Below are 26132 nucleotides of genomic sequence, written 5' to 3'. Positions count from 1 at the left end.
GTAGGGATGGGAAAGGGAACAATGCTGCTGCCAGTAGTGCTGCACTTTGGTATTTGTTTAGCCCTGCAGGGCAGTTGCATTATGATTAGAGATGAGCGAATTTTCCAAACATTTGATTCGCCAGTTCGCCAGGTATTTGTAAAAAAATTTGGTTCGATACGAATATATTTGCATCAAATCATGTTAAAAAAACAGCTATTTTATGGCTGTGGAGAGCCTCTATAGTGGTGTAGAACCCTGTGCCTGTATAGCGGTGTAGAACACTGTGCCTGTATAGCGGTGTAGAACACTGTGCCTGTATAGCGGTGTAGAACACTGTGCCTGTATAGCGGTGTAGAACACTGTGCCTGTATAGCGGTGTAGAACACTGTGCCTGTATAGCGGTGTAGGACACTGTGCCTTGCAGTAACACACATAGGGAGTCTGCTGTGGTAGTGAAATAACACTGTGAGTCCGTATGACACGCAGATGACAGGCGTCGCTCTTAGGATCACTGCACACGTCACTTATTAGGGGCAGTCACGGGGCCAAAACTGACCAAATACCTCAAGTATGAACTCAGCCTTACAGGTCAATGTTAGCGCCAGAAGAAGTGCACTTATTTTTGTTAAATATGCGATATAATATTAATTGATATTTAATATAAAGTATGTATTACATGACACACACACCATTTATAGTGATACACTTGGTAATGGGAGGTCTGTATGGGAACGTCAAGAACTATATTTGAAGTCTACCATATATGACAATGTATAAGCCCATACATTAGTAAAGACACGCCTGTATCTATGGTATAAATGACTGACAGGGACAGACAACAGGGTGGTCTTCTTACACTCATTCTCAAGTCTGTTGGGGGTTGTTGGTTCCTGGAGAAGATGAAGGGAAGACACATGGAGCTTGAGAAGAGGATTCCTGACCTTCAACAATGATACTTCAAGGACTACCGACATTGACTCATAGGCAATAGATTAAGACTTCTCCTCAACTATTTCTGTAAGTAATCAACTCTTATGAAGACTGAAAATAAATAGCATTATTCATTTTTTACATAACTCCTGTTGAATCCTGGTGATGAGTCCTCCGGGTGTTCTTTACTCCAACTAAGCATCCACTAGATTTGGAGAGGAGAACCAAATCAGGTTGATACATTTTTCATACTTAAATACTTTACATAAAGAGACTTATTACACTTTTACACCGTCGTCAGCTGATTAAACATAAAATTTTAAAAAATAAATGGTCTCATCTGTGAGGCCAGGTATGGTCTACACAACCTACCACTATGTCTATAACTGAAACCAAAGAAGGGCAGATCTTAGTAAGGCCCGATTGCTTCATTATGTCAGGAGTCACATATACCCCTTCCGGTAAGGATTATGTGTATTTGCTGGTGCCGCGCTATTTTCATTTAGCGCTACACGTGTTTGTTGCAGGGTTTGAGAATCATAGGCGTCTATTTACTCTGGGGCCTGTATCAAGAGGGGAATGTATTGTGGGTTCTCCCACTTTCAATGGATTTATAGTAAAAGTTACGTTTTATTAACACTGCTGCCCTTCTAAGTGATTCCACATAGATGTCTACAGGACCTGTTCTATTAACCCCTCATACAAGTAGAGCCCCCGACAGAGTGGAGAGGGGGTCAGCAGTAAGTTTGTGTTGACGTCACTGATTATTTTGCCCTTCCTCTGATCCATCAGAACAATAACCAAATTAACTGAATTCCATTATCCTTTCATTGGTGACATTTTTTTAGTGAAACAGGCTTTTTTCTGGAGAATTGGGTGATTGTAGACCTTCTTTTGCTGTAGTGTATGTAAGCCATGTGCGACCCTTCTCATCACTCTCACGCTGTTCTGCACCTGGTTTGCCGGGGCGAACAGAGTCACACTAAAGGCTACACTACACGAAAGGCTTTTCAACACATAACATCGGTTCATACAGAACTAAGTCTACAATCACCCATCAATTTCCCCCCAAAAATGTTTCACAATTTTACACTACAGTAAAGGCTATTCAACATACACTGCCTGTCCCCAAAAAAAATGTGCCACCTGGATGTAACTAAGCAGACAGTTCTGAGCCTCCTATTGGATAATTACTGCACGGGCGATTATCTTTCAGCTGCAATACGTTATTTAACCCCGACTGGTGCAATGAGTTGCTTCTCCTTTCTTAAACAAACATGTGGAAAGACACGTCTCGTGGTCGTGGAAAAGACGTCAGTCTGTCTGAGAAGGGTCAGATCATTGGCATCAAGCAGAGAAAACATCTAAGGAGATTGCAGAAACTACTAAAATTGGGTTAAGAACTGTGCAGCGCATTATTAAACACTGGAAGGATAGTGGGGACACATCGAATTCAAGGAAGAAATGTGGCGGAAAAAAAATCCTGAATGATGGTGATCGGCGATCACTTAAGCGTTTGGTGAAATCTAATCGAAAAAAAACAACAGTAGAACTCAGGGCTATGTTTAATAGTGAAAGTAAGAGCATTTCCACAAGCACAATGCAAAGGGAACTCAAGGGATTGGGACTGAACAGCTGTGTAGCCGCAAGAAAACCACTAATCAGTGAGGCAAACCAGAAAAATAGGCTTCAATTTTCTAGGGAGCATAAAGATTGGGCTCTGGAGCAATGGAAGAAGGTCCTGTGGTCTGAGGAGTCCAGATTTACCCTGTTATAGAGTGATGGGCGCATCAGGGTAAGAAGAGAGGCAGATGAAGTGATGCCCCCATCATGCCTAGTGCCTCCTGTACCAGCCTGTGGGGGCAGTGCTATGATCTGGGGTTCCTGCAGTTGGTCAGGTCTAGGTTCAGCGACAGTATGTGCTCCAAGAATGAGGTCAGCGACCACCTGAACCTACTGAAGGACCAGGTTATTCCATGAATGGACTCTTTCTTCCCTGATGGCACCGGCATATTCCAAGATGACAATGCCAGGATTCAGCGGGCTCAGATTGTGACAGAGCGGTTCAGGAAGCAGGAGACGTCATTGTCACACATGGATCGGCCACCACAGAGTCCAGACCTTAATCCCTATTGAGAATCTTTAGGATGTGCTGGAGAAGGCTTTGTGCAGCGGTCAGACTCCACCATCATCAATGCAAGATCTTGGTGAAAAAATTACTGCAACACTGGATGGAAATAAATCTTGTGACATTGCAGAAGCTTATCGAAACAATGCTACCGCGAATGCGTGCCGTAATCAAAGCTAAAGGTGGTCCAACCAAATATTAGAGCGTGTGACCTTTTTTTTTTTTGGGTGGTGACCTTTTTTTTTTTGGGGACAGGCAGTGTATAGCATCGGTGTATACAAATCAAAATCAACAATCCCCCATCAATTTTCCCAAAAACATTTTTTACCACATTAATGGTCAATTCACAGGTACCGTATGTGTTTTGCTGTTCCGCAAATTGCGGATCCTCAAAACATGGACACCGGCAATGTGCGTTCTGCATTTTGCGGACCGCACATCGCCGGCACTCTCATAGAAAATGCCTTTTCTTGTCTGCAATTGCGGAACGGAAGTGCAGATCCGGAAGTGCAGATCCGCGAATGCGGATGTGGACAGCACATTCAGGCCCCATTGAAAATGAATAAGTCCGCACCTGTTCCTCAAAATTGCGGAACGGATGTGGACCCATTTTGCAGACGTGTGAATGGACCCTATATGGACTATACTAAAAGCTTTTTAACATATAACATCGGTTCATACAGAACAAAGTCTACTATCACCAATCAATTTCCCCAAAAATAACACAAGGACTCGGTAGGCATAAACATTAGAGGAAGCTCAAGTTGGTTGACCCAATTTTATTTCAGGATCAGTAAACAACGGGAAGCAACTAGAGGTGGCTGAACTCCGCTGCCCTGTATCTCTTCTGGTCAATGTCTCCCACCATGCCCCTCTCGTGATTTACAGAAAATGCATTATTTTCATGTAGAGATCCAGCAATTATGTTGGAGGCATGTAGTGTATGCAAGCCATGTGCGACCCCTCTCATGTAGTGTATGCAAGCCAGGTGCGACCCCTCTCATGTAGTGTATGCAAGCCATGTGCGACCCCTCTCATGTAGTGTATGCAAGCCATGTGCGACCCCTTTCATGTAGTGTATGCAAGCCAGGTGCGACCCCTCTCATGTAGTGTATGCAAGCCATGTGCGACCCCTCTCATGTAGTGTATGCAAGCCAGGTGCGACCCCTCTCATGTAGTGTATGCAAGCCAGGTGCGACCCCTCTCATGTAGTGTATGCAAGCCATGTGCGACCCCTCTCATGTAGTGTATGCAAGCCATGTGCGACCCCTCTCATGTAGTGTATGCAAGCCATGTGCGACCCCTCTCATGTAGTGTATGCAAGCCATGTGCGACCCCTCTCATGTAGTGTATGCAAGCCATGTGCGACCCCTCTCATGTAGTGTATGCAAGCCATGTGCGACCCCTCTCATGTAGTGTATGCAAGCCAGGTGCGACCCCTCTCATGTAGTGTATGCAAGCCATGTGCGACCCCTCTCATGTAGTGTATGCAAGCCATGTGCGACCCCTCTCATGTAGTGTATGCAAGCCATGTGCGACCCCTCTCATGTAGTGTATGCAAGCCATGTGCGACCCCTCTCATGTAGTGTATGCAAGCCATGTGTGACCCCTCTCATGTAGTGTATGCAAGCCATGTGCGACCCCTCTCATGTAGTGTATGCAAGCCATGTGTGACCCCTCTCATGTAGTGTATGCAAGCCATGTGTGACCCCTCTCATGTAGTGTATGCAAGCCATGTGCGACCCCTCTCATGTAGTGTATGCAAGCCATGTGCGACCCCTCTCATGTAGTGTATGCAAGCCATGTGCGACCCCTCTCATGTAGTGTATGCAAGCCATGTGCGACCCCTCTCATGTAGTGTATGCAAGCCATGTGCGACCCCTCTCATGTAGTGTATGCAAGCCATGTGCGACCCCTCTCATGTAGTGTATGCAAGCCATGTGCGACCCCTCTCATGTAGTGTATGCAAGCCATGTGCGACCCCTCTCATGTAGTGTATGCAAGCCATGTGCGACCCCTCTCATGTAGTGTATGCAAGCCATGTGCGACCCCTCTCATGTAGTGTATGCAAGCCATGTGCGACCCCTCTCATGTAGTGTATGCAAGCCATGTGCGACCCCTCTCATGTAGTGTATGCAAGCCATGTGCGACCCCTCTCATGTAGTGTATGCAAGCCATGTGCGACCCCTCTCATGTAGTGTATGCAAGCCATGTGCGACCCCTCTCATGTAGTGTATGCAAGCCATGTGCGACCCCTCTCATGTAGTGTATGCAAGCCATGTGCGACCCCTCTCATCACTCTCACGCTGTTCTGCACCTGGTTTGGCGGGGTGAACGGAGTCACATTAAAGGCTACACTACACTAAAGGCTTTTTAACTTATAATATCGGTTCATACAGAACAAAGTCTACAATTACCCATCAATTTTCCCCCAAAAAGCCTGTTTCACATAAAAAATTTCACCACTATGTAATTCAGTCCATACCGCAAAAAGGGCTTCAGAACATATAACTGCACCGCTGAACGGCAATTAGGCCCTAATTTTTTTCCTCTTCTACACTGCACAAAATGCTTTTCAACATATAAGTGCAACAGTGAATATATTTTTCTTTTGCCACTAATACACGACCAACAGGGCTTTACAACATATCACTGCACCACGTAGAAATATCTCCCTGTAATAACCCCTGTTAATGCCGCTATCACACAGCACCTGCACTCCAATAACGAGAATGGTTTGCTGGAAATACAGAGCTGTATAATGGCAATGTGGCTCCGCAGTCAGTGCAGCAAGGTGTAATAGGATTGCTCCTGTTCCCCAGGCTGTAACCTCCCCTACTGAACCCTGTTCTACATAAATGCTGTGGATGATTCCTCCCTATCCTTTCCCTACACCTTGAATAATCTTTCCCTGCACTTGTAAATCGTTTTTTTTGCACAATGAAGTCTTTCCTCGCACTGTCCCTAGCGCCTGCTGACGTCTCTCCCTGCACTAAGTGCACTGGAAAATGGCAGAATCCAAGATGGCTGAGGCTATTTATAGGGCTGTGACATCACAGGGCTGGCTGCTGATTGGCTGCACGCATGGCATTATGGGTGATCCCGCCTTCCCTGAGTTCCTTGCTCCATGTCCTCACACGTGCAGCAGCCATTTTAGGAAAAAATGCAGTTCATTACCATGAAGCGTGAGGAAATTAGGCTTCGGTGCAAATCAAATTTTTCCTGAAATTTATATCGAAATCAACTTCGATTCGCTCATCTCTAACTGTGGTATTTGTTGGTACTTCTACAGGGGTATGTTGTGCTGCACTGTGATGTTCAAGGCTCTAGGGGCTATTTTTGAGCTGCATGGGGGAATTTCTTGGTGCTGCTGAGGTGATATGGACATGGTGGTATTTAGCGCTGCTTGTTGTATTTGATTGGTGGTTAGGCCCTAGCATCTGCATGGGATTACTGGTGGAGCCTGGGTGCAAGACAAGTCCCTATCTATTGGATTTTTAGTGATGGCATACATACATGGCATGTTGGATGATTTCCATTTTTTATAGAACAGTGAAGCTTTCGACCGAGTCTAGCGAGACTGCATCTCATGACACTACAATTTGAGGGAGGGTGTGATATACTATGTGGACTGGTGGGGCTTGTGTGCTTTTTACGGTGCATTCACATCACCATATGTATTTTGCGGTCTGCAAAACGCGGATGCGCAAACAATACAGATGACCTCCATGTGACATCCATGATGCATTCTTTGTTTTTGCGGATCCTTTGTAATAATGCCTGTTTTTGCCCCCAAACTTAAAAAAATAGGACATGTTCTATCTTCTTTGCGGGGCTATGATAGAGACATACGGATGTGGACAGTACACAGTGTGCTGTTTACATTTTTTGCAGACCCTTTGAAAAGAATGGATCTGCATCCTATCCGCTAAAAATCTGATTCGGATGCCCACCAGAAATAGTCGTGTCAATGGGGACTTACTCTTAGCCCACCCTTGCTGCTTGTTCAGATTCTCCACATGGAGTCAAACAACCCGACCCCATCTCGGACTGGTCTTGCAGACTTGCGTTGGATTAATTACACAGGTCTGCAAAAAAAATAATTTCAAGATCTGTTTTGGTTATTCCACATAATCTTTATGTTTTTGACAATGGCAATTTAGATAACTGTGTTAAATAGGGCAATACCTGAAAATAAATGGAAATAGACTTATAAAATTAAAGTTTTATTGCAATTTTTTCATGAAAATCCTTTTTTGTACTGAAATAAGTTCACCTAAACACTAAACTTGATTCTTGTTCTCTGTGAGGCTCCTCTTGGTGCATTTACACTTGTGAGTAACATCTGGAATGTTTCTCTGAAGCATCCAACAGTAGTCTGCCATCATTGTTATATCCATTTCCCTGGTATCTCCTTTCCATCTCTTTAATGTCTTGGTGGAATCGGTCACCTTGTTCCTCACTCACAGCTCCCAAATTTTCAAGAAAGTAGTCATGGTGGGATTGGAGGAAATGCACTTTTTAAACTCATCAGGCAACCTAAAGCTTGAAATGCTTTCAGCATTCGTCCGACGATCTTTTTGTAGTGAGGATCTTTGTTATTGCCTAAAAATTTCTATACGACTTCTTTAAATGCAATCCACCCTTCTTTTTGAGGATCCGTCATGGTATTGACTAACTCTTGATCAACTATAAGCCTTCTAATGTCTGGTCCGACGAACACACCTTCCTTCAATTTTGCCTCCGACAGGCCTATGAGAAGGTACCAAAGTTTCTCGGAGGACATTTTTTTCACCGACTGTTAGCACCCTTGGCTGCCAACTCTTCTTGACCCAGTGATTTTGTCGTTCTCGACTGTCCCATAAACACAAAAAACAATGGTATTTGGTATACCCAGCTTGTTGCCCGAGCAGCATGCACAAGACCTTTAAGTCCCCACACATTTGCCAACCATGGTCTTCATATTTAAGTTTACGAAGAACCAATTCCAAGTTCTCGTAGGTTAACTTAAAGGGTTCGGAATGACCTACAGGTATGGAAGCGAATAAACCACCGTTGTGGAGTAAAACTGCTTTGAGACTTCTTTTTTGAAGAATCTATAAAAAGATGCCATTGCTCTGAATCATAGTGTATTATTTGTATATATTGCTGATTTACAGTGCTATATTTTTTTTTTACATAACTCGGACAACCCCTTTATGGGCATTTTATATCTTAAATGCACTTATGTGAACTAACTAAAAGTAATTCGGACTTAAAATTTGGTTAAAAACCCATAATATAAAAGAAATACCAACAAATTTAAAAAAATTGTGGCAAATCATGACGTCTAGGAGTTTTTTCAATATTTTATTTGTTTTCAGCACACCAAAATACATGGAAATTAGATTAAAATAATCAAACTGACCTGTGAATACAGAAAGGAATTTGAGGTAAAAACTTTATTAAAGGTTTTATGGACGATGATGATTTACTTTATAATTTATAATAACAAGATTACCATTCTCTATAAGGAACATGAAATCACCAGACACAACGTCTACACTGAGGAAGATGATGGATATGAGCTACAAATGATGACTAATAATGTCACCAGGCACAGAACTGGCCACCTGGGATCTGGGACGCTGAGGTTCCCGGAACATTTCACACTTGGCTCTGGAATATTTGTCAGTTTGGTGAATGTCATATCGGGGATGTGTTCTTGTATCCATGACTGGTATGATGGCACCAGGGTAAACACCGATGGGAAGTTTGGAAGAGCACAACCAACTGCCCAACTTACAGCTCCAACCTGGTACCAGACACCTCTAACCTTACACACCAGAGGTCCTCCAGAGTCTCCCTGTAAGAAAGCCCAAAGTACAACAATAAATACTCGTAAAAGTATCACTGTACTGTATGTAAATGTCAGTGATATAAACCAAACCCAAATATAGAATGTGCTCACTAAATGTCATTACATTACAACATCCTGTATTATTCTCCAGAGCTGCACTCACTATTCTGCTGGTGCAGTCACTGTGTACATACATTACTTATCCTGTACTGATCCTGAGTTACATCCTGTATTATACTCCAGAGCTGCACTCACTATTCTGCTGGTGCAGTCACTGTGTACATACATTACTTATCCTGTACTGATCCTGAGTTACATCCTGTATTATACTCCAGAGCTGCACTCACTATTCTGCTGGTGCAGTCACTGTGTACATACATTACTTATCCTGTACTGATCCTGAGTTACATCCTGTATTATACTCCAGAGCTGCACTCACTATTCTGCTGGTGCAGTCACTGTGTACATACATCACTTATCTTGTACTGATCCTGAGTTACATCCTGTATTTCTTTTATTAAAATTTTAAAACAAACAGATAAATAAATATATAAAACAGAGACCAAACCAACCATACAGGACATGATGCTCCTCAGCGCGGCGCAGACAGCACCGGTCCAGCCCACTCGCCACAGAACACCAGCTATGTACAATATTTACAATATCTATGTACATGTACTAACCTTCCTGATCCGGTTGCACCTACCTAACAAATACAGAAGTTAAACTTACAAAAAGCCCACCCACCACCACCCCAATGCAACACACAATTTTTATTTATTTTTTATATTATATATATATATATTTTTTTTTTATTTATTTATTTTTTTTTTTGGGTCCCTGAGCTGGTCCCGCATCCCATGCCCCCAGTACATGATAATAGACGTCCATGAACCAGCCCAGGATTTTCTTATATGTCCCAAAGTCCCCAATGTTCCATGGAACCCTCCCCCCATTTACCCACCACCCAACCTAACACTACACCCGACAACTCAACCTATACAAATACAAATATATATAGACATAAAGACATATAAACTACATTACATAGTACATTACATAGTAGACCTTAACCTCACCACCCACCGTGAGGCTTTTCAGCCACACACAACCCATTAAAGCCCAAGTTTGGCGCCTGCAAGCCCTATGTCCTCATACAGCCACCAAAACAAAACAAAAATCTACAGTGTCAGCTTCAGCCCACCACCGGGAGGGGAGACAACAGGCTAGGGTACCCTAAAGGCAAAACCCCTCCAGAGGAGAGAGGCTCTACCCGCCCCCAACCTCTCGTACTCCAGAGAGCGCACCTTCACCAGGTCTCCGAGAATGTTCCTAACCACCTCATCCTCGGGGAGGATTTTGCGTTGCGTCGAAACTAAACACCGTGCATGCCACGTGTAGTACCTGACCACTGAGCTGACTAGGAATAAAGTGCAAAGGTCCCTACCACCCAGGTGTCTGAATGCTCCATAGGCCCATTCCGCATAGGAGAGAGTGACCAGCCTAGGCCAGCCAATGGAGGTCCCCACCCTGGTGTAAACCTCTGTGTTAAAGGGACAATGAAGCAGGAAGTGGTCCATGCTTTCCAGCACACCACCGCACTCCTCACGGGGACACCCCCTGTCCTCAGAGCTCCTACACTTCAGATTGTCCCTCACACACAGTTTCCCATGGAAGCAGCGCCAAGTCAAGTCAAAGAACTTCAAGGGGATCCTATTGGAATTTAAAAGCCGTAACCCAACCCTCAGATCCCGACCTGGGCAGTCCCTGAGGGCCAGAGGTTTCTGGAAGTGGGTCAACAGAACCCTCTGGTCAAGGAGTCTCCTTGACTGAGTCCTGATTTCCCACATCCCCAGACCCCACCGACGTAATACCTTCAGAACCAGGGCAGCATAAGCCGGGAGATGCCCATGTGGTGTGCGGAGATCCTTCACTTGCCCCCCTGTCTCCCATTCCTGGAAGAAAGGCCGAAACCATCCCCGACAGGAGGCTACCCACAGAGGAGCCCTCTCTTGCCAGAGGTTCGAGAGATTAATCTTAATAAAGGTGTTCACCAGGAACACCACAGGGTTGACCATACCCAACCCTCCTAGTCTCCTCGTACGGTAAGTAACCTCCCTCTTGACAAGGTTCAGTCTGTTTCCCCATAACATCTGGAAGAACAGACTGTAGACCCGAGTCCAGAAAGGTTCCGGCAAGACGCACACACTGCCCAGATATAACAGCAAAGGGATCAGGTAGGTTTTGATAATGTTCACCCTTTCCCTGAGGGTTAAAGACCAACCCTTCCACTGGTCCACCTTCTGAGCGGCAATCTTAAGCCTGCTATCCCAGTTTTGATGGGGGTAATCCCCCTGGCCAAATTCAATGCCGAGGACTTTTGTAGATTCCTGGGGCTCTGGGAGGGTGTCCGGGAGATCAAAACCAGGATCTCCACCTCCCAGCCAGAGACTCTCACACTTATCTCGGTTGATCTTGGACCCAGATGACTCTGAGTAGCGCTCTACCTCAGACAGTACCCACTCTGCCTCCCCTCTCGAAGACACAAAGATAGTTACGTCATCAGCATACGCCACCACCCTCAGTGTAGTCTCCGGAGCCGCCCGGTCCATCCCGATGCCCGCCAACGGCCCACGATCAACCCCTCTAAGGAAGGGATCGATCGCGAACACGTACAAAAGCGGGCTCAGAGGACAACCCTGGCGAACCCCAGATCCCACCCCAAAAGGACGCCCAATCCAACCATTCACAAGCGGGAAACTCTCTGCCCCTGCATACAAGGTCTTAAGCCAATCAACAAACCCCCCGGGCAGGCCATATCTCAGAAGGACAGACCAGAGGTACTCGTGATTAACACGATCAAATGCTTTTGCCTGATCCAAGGACAGCATGTACCCCTTCCAGTGACCTGCCCTGCCCTGCTCCACGGCCTCCCGGACACTGAGCACAGCACTAAAAGTACTGTGGCCGGGAACAGAGCAATGCTGGGCCCCAGAAAGGAGCTGGGGTGCAAACTTCACCAGCCGATTAAATAGCACCTTTGCCAAAATCTTTCTGTCCACACCGAGGAGCGCTATGGGACGCCAATTCTCAATGTGGAAAGGATCTTTACCCTTTGACAGGATGATCATGGCCGACCTCCTCATTGACTTTGGTAGAGTACCCGAGGAGAGACACTCATTTAATACCTCAGTCAAGAGGGGAACTAAGGTGTCCTTAAAGGTCTTGTAAAACTCAGATGTTAAGCCATCCGGACCAGGTGATTTTTTGGGAGCAAGCCCCTCAATCACCAGACTGACTTCCTCTTCACTGATCATTTCCGTCAAACCGTCAAGAGAGGGGTCTACCCCTGGTTCAGGGACAGTTTCAGTCAGGAAAGCCGATATCTTATCACGATCAAGATCCCTCCTTGCCATGAGATGTGAGTAAAAGGATCTGACAACCTCCAGGATCCCTGATCTGGACCTTCTCAGAGAACCCGTACTATCAATCAGTCCTGACACAATCTTACTACTCACTGACATCCTGCAGTTTTTGTAAGGGTCGGGCGAGCGGTATTTCCCATAATCCCTCTCAAAAACCAAAGATGCGTGCCTATCGTACTGACACCTCATAAGCAAAGACTTCACTCTGGAGATCTCCTCACGGCTTCCCCCAGTCGAGACAAGACGTTCGAGTTTCCTCCTAAGGCCCTGATACAGGCGATACTTACTCAGACTCCTAAGGCTCGAGAGCTGGCGGAAGAATCTCCCCACCCTTTCCTTGAAGATCTCCCACCACTCAGACTTACTGCCGCAGAGATCCAGCAATGGTACCTGGCTCTGAACGAAATCCTCAAAGGACTGTCTTATCTCCGCTTCTTCCAAGAGAGACGAATTGAGCCTCCAGTAGCCCCTTCCCATTCGGGGGGTCTCTGCAACATTCAGAGAAAACAAAATCATACAGTGGTCGGAGAACTCCACCTCCACAGCGGACACGGCTGAAGAGACGGCTTCCTCCTTTAAATAAAACCTGTCTATTCTAGACCTACAACTAGCCCTATGATAGGTGAACCCCGGGTGGCCTGGGGTGTGCCGGATGTGGACATCCACCAGACGAGCCTCACTAGCTATTTTATTAAGCGCAATGCTGTCATAAGTCAGCTTGTCCCTGGAACCTCCCCTATCCTGGGGCCTCGTGACAGTATTGAAGTCCCCTCCAAAGACCACCTGCCGACTTGTAAAAAGATAGGGCTTGATCCTCATGAAGAGACACTTACGGTCCCACTTGGACTGGGGACCATAGATGTTAATTAGACGAAGTTCTTGTCCCCTCATGAGGACATCCAGGATCAGGCACCTCCCCATTTCTAATTCAATAACCCGTCGGCATTCTACCGGTGCAGTAAAAAGGACTGTCACCCCGCTATACGGCTCGGCCGCAAGAGACCAGTAGGAGGATCCGCGTCGCCACTCCCTTTTAGCTTTAAATACAGATGCCAAATCTGGCAGCCTGGTCTCCTGCAAAAACAAAATGTCAGCTTCAACCCGGCTGAAAAAATCAAAGGCCGCAAATCTAGCCGTATCTGACTTAATGCTGGCGACATTAATGGACGCCAGCGTCAACGGAGTGAGTGCCGCCATCATGGGTGATTGAATTAGATGGCTTTCTTTTCCCACTGCCCCCACCAACTTTTCCATCAGATGATGGCTTACCCCTCTTCAAACAAACAGATGTGTCCATTTCACCTCTGCCCTTGTGCTCTGACTCCAAGCCAGCCCCCACCCCTGAGGACATGTTTTCCCCAGTAGAAGGAGGCTCGGCGTCCCCCGCAGGCCCAGGTATCACCGCGACTCCCGAAACCTCCCCACCGGCTCCCTCCCCTGAGGAGGGGGAGGTGTCACCAATGGCTTGGAACCGGTTTGAGAGACTAATCAGAGGTGGGTTGGTTGTACCTTCCTTTGGCATCTGGCGGGTGGGAGAAGATCTTAAATCTCCCTTTTTCCCTGTACGTTTATTACCCTGCTTTTGCCATCCCCCACTTCCCCCGTCATGGGGGGATAATGAGGAGATGGCACCTTCCTCTTCCTGGATCCTCCTAATTTCCTCATCCAGCTCACTGTCCCTTTGGGCCTCAGCAGTAGCAGCAGTCTCAGGGGTGAGATCAGGGGTCATCCCAGCTTCCCCAGTTGCCTGAGGTTCCCGGGATTCACCCATCTCCCTCTCCCTTCGGCGATTTTCCTGACGCCTCAGTTGGGCAGGCGTCTTTTGCTTACTTTTCTTCCCTGGCCCCTCTGTTCCTTCACTTCTGCCAGCCCCTGCCCCAGTAGAATTGGCCTCACGGCTTCCTCCCGCCGGGGCATTGACCGCATTGGCAAAGGAATGAGGGCAGCGACTGAATGGGTGACCTAAGTCACCACACAGGTGACACCTAATCTCTGCACATGATGCAGCGAGGTGGCCAATCTCCCCACACAGCGCGCACTTCTGTACAGTGCAGTTAGCACTGAAGTGTGTGGGGCTGCCGCATCTGTGACAGAGCTTCGGCTGACCCTGGTAGAAAATCTGGATGCGATCCCTTCCAAGGAAGGTGGCAGATGGTATGTGAGTAACTGTGTTTCCTAAAAGCCTAAGTTTTACCATGAACGTCCAGGCCCCAGACCAGATGCCATGTTCATCCCTGTTCTTCTTGGGAACCTCCACCACCTCCCCATATCGGCCGAGCCACGTCATGATGTCAATACACGAGAGTGACTCGTTACGGGTTAGAACGGTCACCCTCTTCACATTGTTCTGACGAGACACTGCCTGGACGGCAACATCTCGCCAGCTGGGCTCGTCCTTTGCCATCTCATAGTTCGACCAGAAGAGCTCAAGTCCCTCCGGCCGAACAAAGCTGACATCGAACTCAGGGGTCCCATAGGGATGTATCGAGGCGTAGATGTCTGTCGCCTTGAAGCCCATCTTTAGAAGGAGCTCAACAACTTCTGATCTTGAAGGACATGTATCACTGCCCCTCCACCTCAGACGGACCACATTCCTACGGAGAGCACCCTGCCCAGCTGTCGGGAGGGACCACGTGGTCTCCCCGCTCCTTTGCTCTCGGAAGGCTGAGAGGCCATGCCTATCTAGCCAAAAGGATAGATCAACCTCCCTCCCCTCTACATTGATTGTGCTCTCCCCTCTCTTTAGAGCCTCCAGAAGACGCCGCTGCAAAACGCCGTCCCCAGAGCCAGAGGACAAGGAGGGTCCCCTACTCACCCCGGCCGTGACAGTAGCAAAACTGCGCACAGGGGCTGCCACAGCCGAGGGGGCAACCGGACCAGGTTCCACACCCTCCCCGCTTACCAAAGACCCTCCACCACCCACTTCCATATCTTCCATCCCCAAACCAGCCTTACTTACAACAGATTCTGCGACCTCCCTTCCTTCCCTCCTAACACCATTCACTCCACCATCCAAACCCCCAGACATATTTTTATTAAAAATAATTTTCTGCCCCCCACCTGCTCCCTCACTCATACTGGCTGAACCGGTGTGTTTTGGTGTAATTATTGGTACCTCAGCATCACTGGGCCCTGGGGTCGGAGCTGCCCCCAAAAGACAGACCACAGCCCCAACCCCACTTTTATCATTGCCCTCCGCTTCCTCAGTACTACCATTTACAACTTTTGGACGCCGCTGATCCATTACCGGGCGCCGCTGATCCAAACGCTGCTGATCTGTTCTTTCATGGCGCCGCTCATCTGGACCAGCAGCGCCAATACAAAACAAAGGCTTTGGCCTCAGTTCTTGACCTTCATTGGGAGGCGTAACCGTCATAGCTCCGACAGCTCCTTGATGCCTCTGCTGGCCCGAGGGAACAGCGTCATCAGCGGTTGGAGCCATCGGAGCTCCTGCAGCCATCTGTGGCGTGGAGCCACCCCCTCCTCCCATCAGGGAGCAAACTCCAGCGCCAGAGATTTTTCTCTCATCCTCCGCAGTAACCTTCCTGTCCGGCTTTTCAGCCGGTGTCGCACCAGCTCCATCCCCGTTACTGCAAACAGAGACGGAGCTCACCACCATATCGGATACCTCGCTCTCCCCTCTCTCCTGCACCGAGTCCACTGCAGGACACGGGCTGGGCTGAGAAGAGGGGCTAATACAGTGAGCCGGCCCTGCGGTCGACCCGGGGGTCCCAGGGAGGGGGGTGTATACATATCTTACCTGCTCCTGGAGCTTGGTCTTCTTAGCCTTTTTCTTTCCTTCCCCAGGCGTCTCCGGTGGCAACTCATCACCAAAGCATAAGTCCTGGAAACGCACTGGGGACTCCAGGAGCTGGATCTCCTCCACTAGGGCCCCCCCCCGGGCCGCAGGTCTCATACTCATCCCCCGAGCCGCAGCTGGGTGACCTTGCTATTTGGCGTGCAGGGGGCCCACTGTACGGAATCTGCTCCTGCAGGCTGCCAGGTGGATCTTGCTGGTCATCATCATCATCCTCCTCCTGCACGACTGGTTCCTTCTCCACCTGGCTGTCAGGCTGCTGCCCCATCTGCCCCTTCTCCTCCGCCATCTTCCGAAAACGTTCCTCGTTTAGGAGTTTTTCCTTAAACGGGCCGCTTTTATCTCGGAGTACAGTCCGCCTTTGCTCAATCTCGTCAATGTCAGCTTGTAGCTGCTTTATTTGGCTCTCCAGCCCCTGCTTCTTCCTCTTTGGGGCCACTCCAACACAAGACCTCAAGCCGCGCAGCTCCTCCCGGAGCCTCCTCAGGGTCTTAGTCGCGTCTTCGTACTCACGGAGGTGGCTCATGACCCGGGATCCGTAGGTGGAAATGGACTCCCGGGCCCTCAGTACGCCCCAGCCTTCCTCCTCAAGATCTGCTTCACCTCCGTGAACACTCGGCTTTTGCTGGGCCCCGGAAGGGCCACTCTCACCCATGCTGGCATTCGGGTCCTCCTTAGCGGATCCAGCCTTGCGGCTCTTCCTACTACCCTCAGACTCAGGGGAGACAGAAGCCACATTACTGCGACTCCTGCCAGATCTTCTTACCCCTGAGTCCTCCATGCAGGCCAAACGCTGGCTTCTCCTGTCCCCTGAAGGCCTGCCGCTGGGAACAGGAGCCTGGGGCTTGCTTCCCTCGCTCATGCTTGAGAACCCACTCTCCCCCTGGGGAGGAGAGAGCCGGCCTCAGGTGGATAGATTTTCCTCCAAACGCTCAGGAGCAGCAGCAGCTACACACAGCCACAGGCGACCACACCCACAGGTAATCGCAGCTCAGGAACAGCTGGTCCAGAGCTGCACTCACTATTCTGCTGGTGCAGTCACTGTGTACATACATTACTTATCCTGTACTGATCCTGAGTTACATCCTGTATTATACTCCAGAGCTGCACTCACTATTCTGCTGGTGCAGTCACTGTGTACATACATTACTTATCCTGTACTGATCCTGAGTTACATCCTGTATTATACTCCAGAGCTGCACTCACTATTCTGCTGGTGCAGTCACTGTGTACATACATCACTTATCTTGTACTGATCCTGAGTTACATCCTGTATTATACTCCAGAGCTGCACTCACTATTCTGCTGGTGTAATCACTGTGTACATACATTACTTATCCTGTACTGATCCTGAGTTACATCCTGTATTATACTCCAGAGCTGCACTCACTATTCTGCTGGTGCAGTCACTGTGTACATACATTACTTATACTGTACTGATCCTGAGTTACATCCTGTATTATACTCCAGAGCTGCGCTCACTATTCTGCTGGTGCAGTCACTGTGTACATACATTACTTATTCTGTACTGATCCTGAGTTACATCCTGTATTATACTCCAGAGCTGCACTCACTATTCTGCTGGTGCAGTCACTGTGTACATACATTACTTATCCTGTACTGATCCTGAGTTACATCCTGTATTATACTCCAGAGCTGCACTCACTATTCTGCTGGTGCAGTCACTGTGTACATACATTACTTATCCTGTACTGATCCTGAGTTACATCCTGTATTATACTCCAGAGCTGCACTCACTATTCTGCTGGTGCAGTCACTGTGTACATACATTACTTATCCTGTACTGATCCTGAGTTACATCCTGTATTATACTCCAGAGCTGCACTCACTATTCTGCTGGTGCAGTCACTGTGTACATACATCACTTATCCTGTACTGATCCTGAGTTACATCCTGTCTTATACTCCAGAGCTGCACTCAATGGGGCAGGTTTACTAATCCTATGAACGGTGTAATCTTAGATGGCCTTTCTAGACGTGCACCAGATGCATCACAGGGGCTCAGGTCGGATTATATCAGAGCACACAATAATCAGGTTGGGCGTAGGGGACAAAACCAGGTGCAGGTCAAACACACAGAAGAGGTGCAGATCTTTCCAATCATATCTGATCTCTGTGGAGGCTTTACTACTGGTTTTGTCTCACAATAAGTGATGGAAATAACTGATCAAATAACTAAAGTGTGAACTCGGCCTAAAGGTTTGACTCACTATGAGACTGAATTTTTCTCCAAATTTGTGGCACAATTTTGGTGCTAAGTGTTGCGTCTCAGGCCACTCCCTGTCCCAGTAAGCTGCGTCCCTTGTCATCCAGATGCAGATAATTCATTGAAAGCTAGATGCATCAAACATTGGCACAATTGAGGCCGGAATCCTGGAGCCGCTCATTAGTATCTGCTCTATGATAGATGGACACAGTGCTGTTTATGGAGACGGATTCTAAATGTGAACTGGTACATGCTGAAGCAAGTGTGAACGAGGTACCTGGCAGCTGCTTCTCTTTCCTTCTACAAATCCGGCACATATCATGTCATCTAGGAGTATGGCATTACTGGGTGCATTGCCCTCACGAAACATCTTCCTACATCGCTCAAGGTCTATCAGTGGAGCCTCCACCTTCTGAAGGGTCATAGGTTCTGGCAGATCCACTGGACATAAAAAAATGTGTAAGTTATCTTTATGGAAATGCTTATATATTAATAAATTGGTAATGTTATTTTTTTCTCTAATGTATTCTATATAATACTGCCTCTCCTTTTAAATGGTGAAAGCACATATAACACTGCCTCCACTTTCTTCATGTAAATGATTTAGGTACAGATAGTACTGCCTCCCTGTCTATCCATGTAAATACGTGCAAATAGTACTGCCCCCCTGTCTATCCATGTAAATGATGTAGGTACAGATAGTACTGCCCCCCTGTCTATCCATGTAAATGATGTAGGTACAGATAGTACTGCCTCCCTGTCTATCCATGTAAATGATGTAGGTACAGATAGTACTGCCCCCCTGTCTATCCATGTAAATGATGTAGGTACAGATAGTACGGCCTCCCTGTCTATCCATGTAAATGATGTAGGTACAGATAGTACTGCCCCCCTGTCTATCCATGTAAATGATGTAGATACAGATAGTACGGCCTCCCTGTCTATCCATGTAAATGATGTAGGTACAGATAGTACTGCCTCCCTGTCTATCCATGTAAATGATGTAGGTACAGATAGTACTGCCTCCATGTCTATACATGTAAATTATGTAGGTACAGATAGTACTGCCTCGCTGTCTATTCATGTAAATGATGTAGGTACAGATAGTACTGCCTCCCTGTCTATCCATGTAAATGATGTAGGTACAGATAGTACTGCCTCCATGTCTATCCATGTAAATTATGTAGGTACAGATAGTACTGCCTCGCTGTCTATCCATGTAAATGAAGTAGGTACAGATAGTACTGCCTCGCTGTCTATCCATGTAAATGATGTAGGTACAGATAACACTGCCTCTCTGTCTCTCCATGTAAATTATGTAGGTACAGATAGTACTGCCTCTCTGTCTCTCCCTGTAAATAATGTAGGTACAGATAGTACTGCCTCCCTGTCTATCCATGTAAATGATGTAGGTACAGATAGTACTACCTCGCTGTCTCTCCATGTAAATGATGTAGGTACAGATAGTACTGCCTCGCTGGCTCTCCATGTAAATTATGTAGGTACAGATAGTACTGCCTCGCTATCTATCCATGTAAATGATGTAGGTACAGATAGTGCTGCCTCCATGTCTATCCATGTAAATGATGTAGGTACAGATAGTACTGCCTCGCTGTCTATCCATGTAAATGATGTAGGTACAGATAGTGCTGCCTCGCTGTCTATCCATGTAAATGATGTAGGTACAGATAGTACTGTCTCGCTGTCTATTCATGTAAATGATGTAGGTACAGATAGTACTGCCTTCCTGTCTATCCATGTAAATGATGTAGGTACAGATAGTACTGCCTCCCTGTTTATCCATATAAATTATGTACAGATGTAGCAGGGTTAGCACTCCAGCTCTTAACTCAAATTTCTTTACTCATCACGTTATCTTGAGACAAAAGCGTTTGCTTAGATTAGATAACACAGAAATCTCAGAAAACAGGAGTGTTAACTCTACTCCATCCGTAGGTACAGATAGCACCGCCTCCCTGTCTCTCCATGTAAATGATGTAGGTACAGATAGTACTGCCTCCCTGTCTATTCATATAAATGATGTAGGTACAGATAGTACTGCCTCGCTGTCTATTCTTATAAATGATGTAGGTACAGATAGTACTGCCTCGCTGTCTATTCTTATAAATGATGTAGGTACAGATAGTACTGCCTCGCTGTCTATTCATATAAATGATGTAGGTATAGATAGTGCTGCCTCCCTGTCTATTCATATAAATGATGTAGGTACAGATAGGGAGCTGCATATCAATATGTATCACTGGCAGAAGTCCTTTTAATCTAATATCAAGTGTTCATCGAATATCAAGTGTTCCTCACCTCCTGATGCAATGTTTCCCCAGCCGGTTACCCAGCATTCCATGCCACAGGGGAAGGTGACGGAGGAAGCTGGCAGAGAGATGGGCATGATGTACTTGGTGTAGATGACCGGGCTTGAGAGCTTCAGCAGAGCAATGTCCCCTCTGCTGGCCACTTCACCGGTGTACTGGGGGTGAGTGATAATTTCCTTCAGAGAGACCATAACTTCATGATCATTGGTGTAAGATCCCAGTTTGTATGCACCCAATCGCAAATAATAAGAATTCAATTGAGAATTTCTGTGGAATGAAGAAATGATATAGAAGTGTCTGTTATCTATAGGTGAGATGGGAATGCTGATCACTTCTATATGACAAACCATATAATTACAATATCTGAATCTATGGTCTTCAGACCTCACATAGTTCAATCATCTGAACAAACCACCTACAGTACATGGCTTAGTATGGTAGACGGACATGGCCCTCTTGGGTTCTCTCTAGTGATAAACGAAGTTTAGAAAAATTTATTTGGTCGATTCACTGAACTTTGACAAGAAAATGTATTTGTTACAAATTAATTTGTCATGATTCGTGTAACAGAACTCCTGGCACCCCGACCGGGTACCTCCGTCGATGGATGCTCCTAGCGCTTCCTGAGTACTCCAAGCACTCCACTCAACGTAAACACTGCAGACCCCATGAACCGCTGAATGTCATGGCTGAGGATGGGGAAAACCCTCAGCCGTGCGATGCCAGAAGATGGATGGTCGATGCAAGGCCAGGACAGGAATCAGGGAGCAGGTCACCTCCTATCAATCCCTAATTCTGACCCTGTCTCCTAGCCATATGAGCCGACCCTGATGGTAGGAGGGCTCATACTCCGGAACCTAATATTCCTACTAGCCCTCAGGGTGGCCCTGGACTCGGCGCTGGGTAAGACTACCTGTTCCTCCTAGATACGGATGGTAAATCACAGGAGGATGACTCCAGCTAGCCATGGCTGAAGCACCCCTCAGACTACTGATCACAGCAGAGGCTAAATAGCCCATGTAGCCACACCCACACACAGACACACCCAGTGCACACACACTAGGAAGGAAGTTAACCCTTCCAACACAAGGCAAGGCAAGACGGCCACTTAAAGGGGAAGTACACAAATAAAGATCACATTCCACCTGTTACCGCGGGCTACGGCATGCGTGGCAACCATGTCCTGGGGATCAGCCAGAAGGCCGAGACACCGCCACCACATGCACACAACACCAAACGTAGTCACGGGCAACCAAGTGAAGGAAAGTATCACTAAGCACACCATAGGCCGTGACACTCTCACCCCTCAAAGCCCCCTCACCAACACAAAAGGGAAAACCAGTGTGGGACCCCAAACAGGGAAGGGAGAAGGGAAACGATAGCAGAATCAGTGTCAAAATGCGTGTCTCTCCAGGACTGCTGCCGGCCCCTGGAACAACACACAGGAACCAGGAGCTGACTGCCAGGCTCCCGAGCAACACACAGGAACCGGAGACCAGCAAAGAAACAGCCCGGAGAGACCGCACTGAACACTGCATCCACTCTCAGCACACGGTTCCCACAAAGTCGCTGCCAGCATGCATCCTCTGCCAGCACACACTAAAGCCGGTCCAACGAGGATTGCAGCCAGCCACACCGACAAAAAGTAGAGAACCACTGAGATGTGGACGAGGGGAGACCCAAACACAAATGCCAGTTCACACCAAGTGCAACAACCGTTACAGAGAACTGCATAGTAATAGGGATCCCCTTTCACCCTCCCTCCGGAGGATACGCATGTGTGCCAGAAAGCGTCAGGCACCACATGCTGTGCCCTCTTCCGAAGGTGGTGAACTCCCACCCCTCAAAGCCCCTCCTAACAACAAAAGGGGAAAGTTGGTGAGACACAAAAACAATGGGGGGGGGAGGGGAATGACAAACAAGGGGACACCAACACGGACAATGGTGAGAAAGGAATGGCAGGGAAAAGCCACTCACCGCGCCGTAAACGGTGAAACCCCCATAACGCTCTCCCTCCGGAGAACGCGCATGCACCCCATCAGCAGATGACGGTACATACAGCACCCTCTTTCGAAGGTGTGCGCCATGCGAGGAACCATTGTGGTCATACTGTCACGGCTGAGGATGGGGAAAACCCTCAGCTGTGCGATGCCAGAAGATGGATGGTCGATGCAAGGCCAGGACAGGAATCAGGGAGCAGGTCACCTCCTATCAATCCCTAATTCTGACCCTGTCTCCTAGCCATATGAGCGACCCTGATGGTAGGAGGGATCATACTCCGGAACCTAATATTCCTACTAGCCCTCAGGGTGGCCCTGGACGCGGCGCTGGGTAAGACTACCTGTTCCTCCTAGATACGGACGAACAGGAGTCTCACTGGCCAAGCTATAAAGAAAGAGGAAACATAAGCAGACATATGACAATGGCAGGTAAGTGAAACTAGTACCACACCTACCTGCCACAGACACACAGCCTGGAACCCATGTACAAGTGCTGCTGTCCACAACAACACAAAGGACACAGCACACACCACACATCACACAGGAACCCAGGAAACCATAAGCTGCAATAAATAAAGAGACCAAAGAAACATCTTCATAACACCATACATGAACCTATGACCACAAGGGTGGCCCCCACTGGCAGATGGTAAATCACAGGAGGATGACTCCAGCTAGCCATGGCTGAAGCACCCCTCAGACTACTGATCACAGCAGAGGCTAAATAGCCCATGTAGCCACACCCACACACAGACACACCCAGTGCACACACACTAGGAAGGAAGTTAACCCTTCCAACACAAGGCAAGGGAAGACGGCCACTTAAAAGGGAAGTACACACATAAAGATCACATTCCACCTGTTACCGCAGGCTATGGCATGCGTAGCAACCATGTCCTGGGGATCAGCCAGAAGGCCGAGACACCGCCACCACATGCACACAACACCAAACGTAGTCATGGGCAACCAAGTGAAGGAAAGTGTCAATAAGCAAACCATAGGCCGTGACACCGAAGCTTGGTTGAGGTCTCGCCGTCTCCTAACCACCCTGGATCTACGACAAGGCTCCAGGGGGTGAACCTCTCTTCCTTCAAAGAGCGATGCAGGAACAAGTAACTGGAGCAAGCTCTTACAAGAGCTAGGAGTCATAACCTGGGGAGTATAGCAAATCTTCAGCGTATAGCAATCCCGAGTGTCAATCAGTTACCCGAACACCAGCCTCAACATGATGAAGGGTAAAACAGGAACTCTTTATTGAACATACAGCATTGACTTAGATACACATGACATACTGAGGACATGACATAGCAGCCAATCCTGTACAGTTTAAACACGAAACTAACCCTACTCAACAAACACAATGGCATTGTCTGTGACGCAATTAACAAACACACTGGCATTGTCTTTGACGTAATCAACAATGAACATGCAAACGGATATCATCACCCCCTCCATAATGAATGAATGGAAAGAGGAGACACATGTGATGGGATTATCTCCTGAGTGTATCATAGGAGTCTGCTGCTATTATAATCAACTATCTTAATCCCATCACTAACACAATCAGTGGGAATCTCAGTGCAGAGTTAACCCTTTTTGTGTTGCTGAATCCACACCATGCCTTTTTAATCGGCAATAGGAAATATGTGGCATATAAATTACACACATACAGTACAGACCAAAAGTTTGGACACACCTTCTCATTCAAAGAGTTTTCTTTATTTTCATGACTATGAAAATTGTAGATTCACACTGAAGGTATCAAAACTATGAATTAACACATGTGGAATTATATACATAACAAAAAAGTGTGAAACAACTGAAAATATGTCACATTCTATGTTCTTCAAAGTAGCCACTGCTACTGCGCTTTGCACACTCTTGGCATTCTCTTGATGAGCTTCAAGAGGTAGTCACCTGAATGGTCTTCCAACAGTCTTGAAGGAGTTCCCAGAGATGCTTAGCACTTGTTGGCCCTTTTGCCTTCACTCTGCGGTCCAGCTCACCCCAAACCATCTCGATTGGGTTCAGGTCCGGTGACTGTGGAGGCCAGGTCATCTGGCGCAGCACCCAATCACTCTCCTTCATGGTCAAATAGCCCTTACACAGCCTGGAGGTGTGTTTGGGGTCATTGTCCTGTTGAAAAATTAATAAATGATGGTCCAACTAAACGCAAACCGGATGGAATAGCATGCCGCTGGCAGATGCTGTGTTAGCCATGCTGGTTCAGTATGCCTTCAATTTTGAATAAATCCCCAACAGTGTCACCAGCAAAGCCCCCCCACACCATCACACCTCCTCCTCCATGCTTCACGGTGGGAACCAGGCATGTAGAGTCCATCCGTTCACCTTTTCTGTGTCGCACAAAGACACGGTGGTTGGAACCAAAGATCTCAAATTTTGACTCATCAGACCAAAGCACAGATTTCCACTGGTCTAATGTCCATTCCTTGTGTTCTTTAGGCCCAAACAAGTCTGTTCTGCTTGTTGCCTGTCCTTAGCAGTGGTGTCCTAGCAGATATTCTACCATGAAGGCCTGATTCACACAGTCTCCTCTTAACAGTTGTTCTAGAGATGTGTCTGCTGCTAGAACTCTGTGTGGCATTGACCTGGTCTCTAATCTGAGCTGCTGTTAACCTGCGATTTCTGAGGCTGGTGACTCGGATGAACTTCTCCTCCGCAGCAGAGGTGACTCTTGGTCTTCCTTTCCTGGGGCGGTCCGCATGTGAGACAGTTTCTTTGTAGCGCTTGATGGTTTTTGTGACTGCACTTGGGGACACTTTCAAAGTTTTCCCAATTTTTCGGACTGACTGACCTTCATTTCTTAAAGTAATGACGACCACTCGTTTTTCTTTACTTAGCTGCTTTTTTCTTGCCCTAATACAAATTCTAACAGTCTATTCAGTAGGACTATCAGCTGTGTATCCACCTGACTTCTCCACAACGCAACTGATGGTCCCAACCCCATTTATAAGGCAAGAAATCCCACTTATTAAACCTGACAGGGCACACCTGTGAAGTGAAGACCATTTCAGGTGACTACCTCTGGAAGCTCAGCAAGAGAATGCCAAGAGTGTGCAAAGCAGTAATCAAAGCAAAAGGTGGCTACTTTGAAGAACCTAGAATATGACATATTTTCAGTTGTTTCACACTTTTTTGTTATGTATATAATTCCACATGTGATAATTCATAGTTTTGATGCCTTCAGTGTGAATCTACAATTGTCATAGTCATGAAAATAAAGAAAACTCTTTGAATGAGAAGGTGTGTCCAAACCTTTGGTCTGTACTGTAAATCAGGATTCATAGTTCCTTGTAACCCCAAAAGGTCTGAGGGGGTCTCCATAGTTCTCGGTCCATAGTCTGTAGGAAGGAGGCTGGCCCTCAGGCTTCTCCAGCAGCCCCAGTGACGGTTCAGTCTGTCACAATTCGCAATAAATCAGCTATACTCAGGCC

General features: G+C 47.2%; 1 protein-coding gene across 1 annotated transcript in view; it reads right to left on the bottom strand.

Annotated features, from left to right (window-relative positions):
• The window catches only part of LOC122945561 (transmembrane protease serine 9-like), a 106256-nt gene that overhangs the window by 59440 nt on the left and 20684 nt on the right, over positions 1–26132 (bottom strand). The window contains exons 3-5 of the mRNA XM_044304626.1: positions 20667–20944; positions 18625–18788; positions 8612–8885 (exon numbers count right to left, since the gene is read on the bottom strand). Of these exons, the coding sequence (XP_044160561.1) occupies positions 8612–8885; positions 18625–18788; positions 20667–20944 (716 nt within the window). The remainder of the gene's footprint in view (positions 1–8611; positions 8886–18624; positions 18789–20666; positions 20945–26132) is intronic.

The sequence above is a fragment of the Bufo gargarizans genome, chromosome 8 (genome assembly GCF_014858855.1).
Source record: "Bufo gargarizans isolate SCDJY-AF-19 chromosome 8, ASM1485885v1, whole genome shotgun sequence".
NCBI lineage: Eukaryota > Metazoa > Chordata > Amphibia > Anura > Bufonidae > Bufo > Bufo gargarizans.
This window is presented reverse-complemented; position numbering and strand designations above follow the sequence as displayed.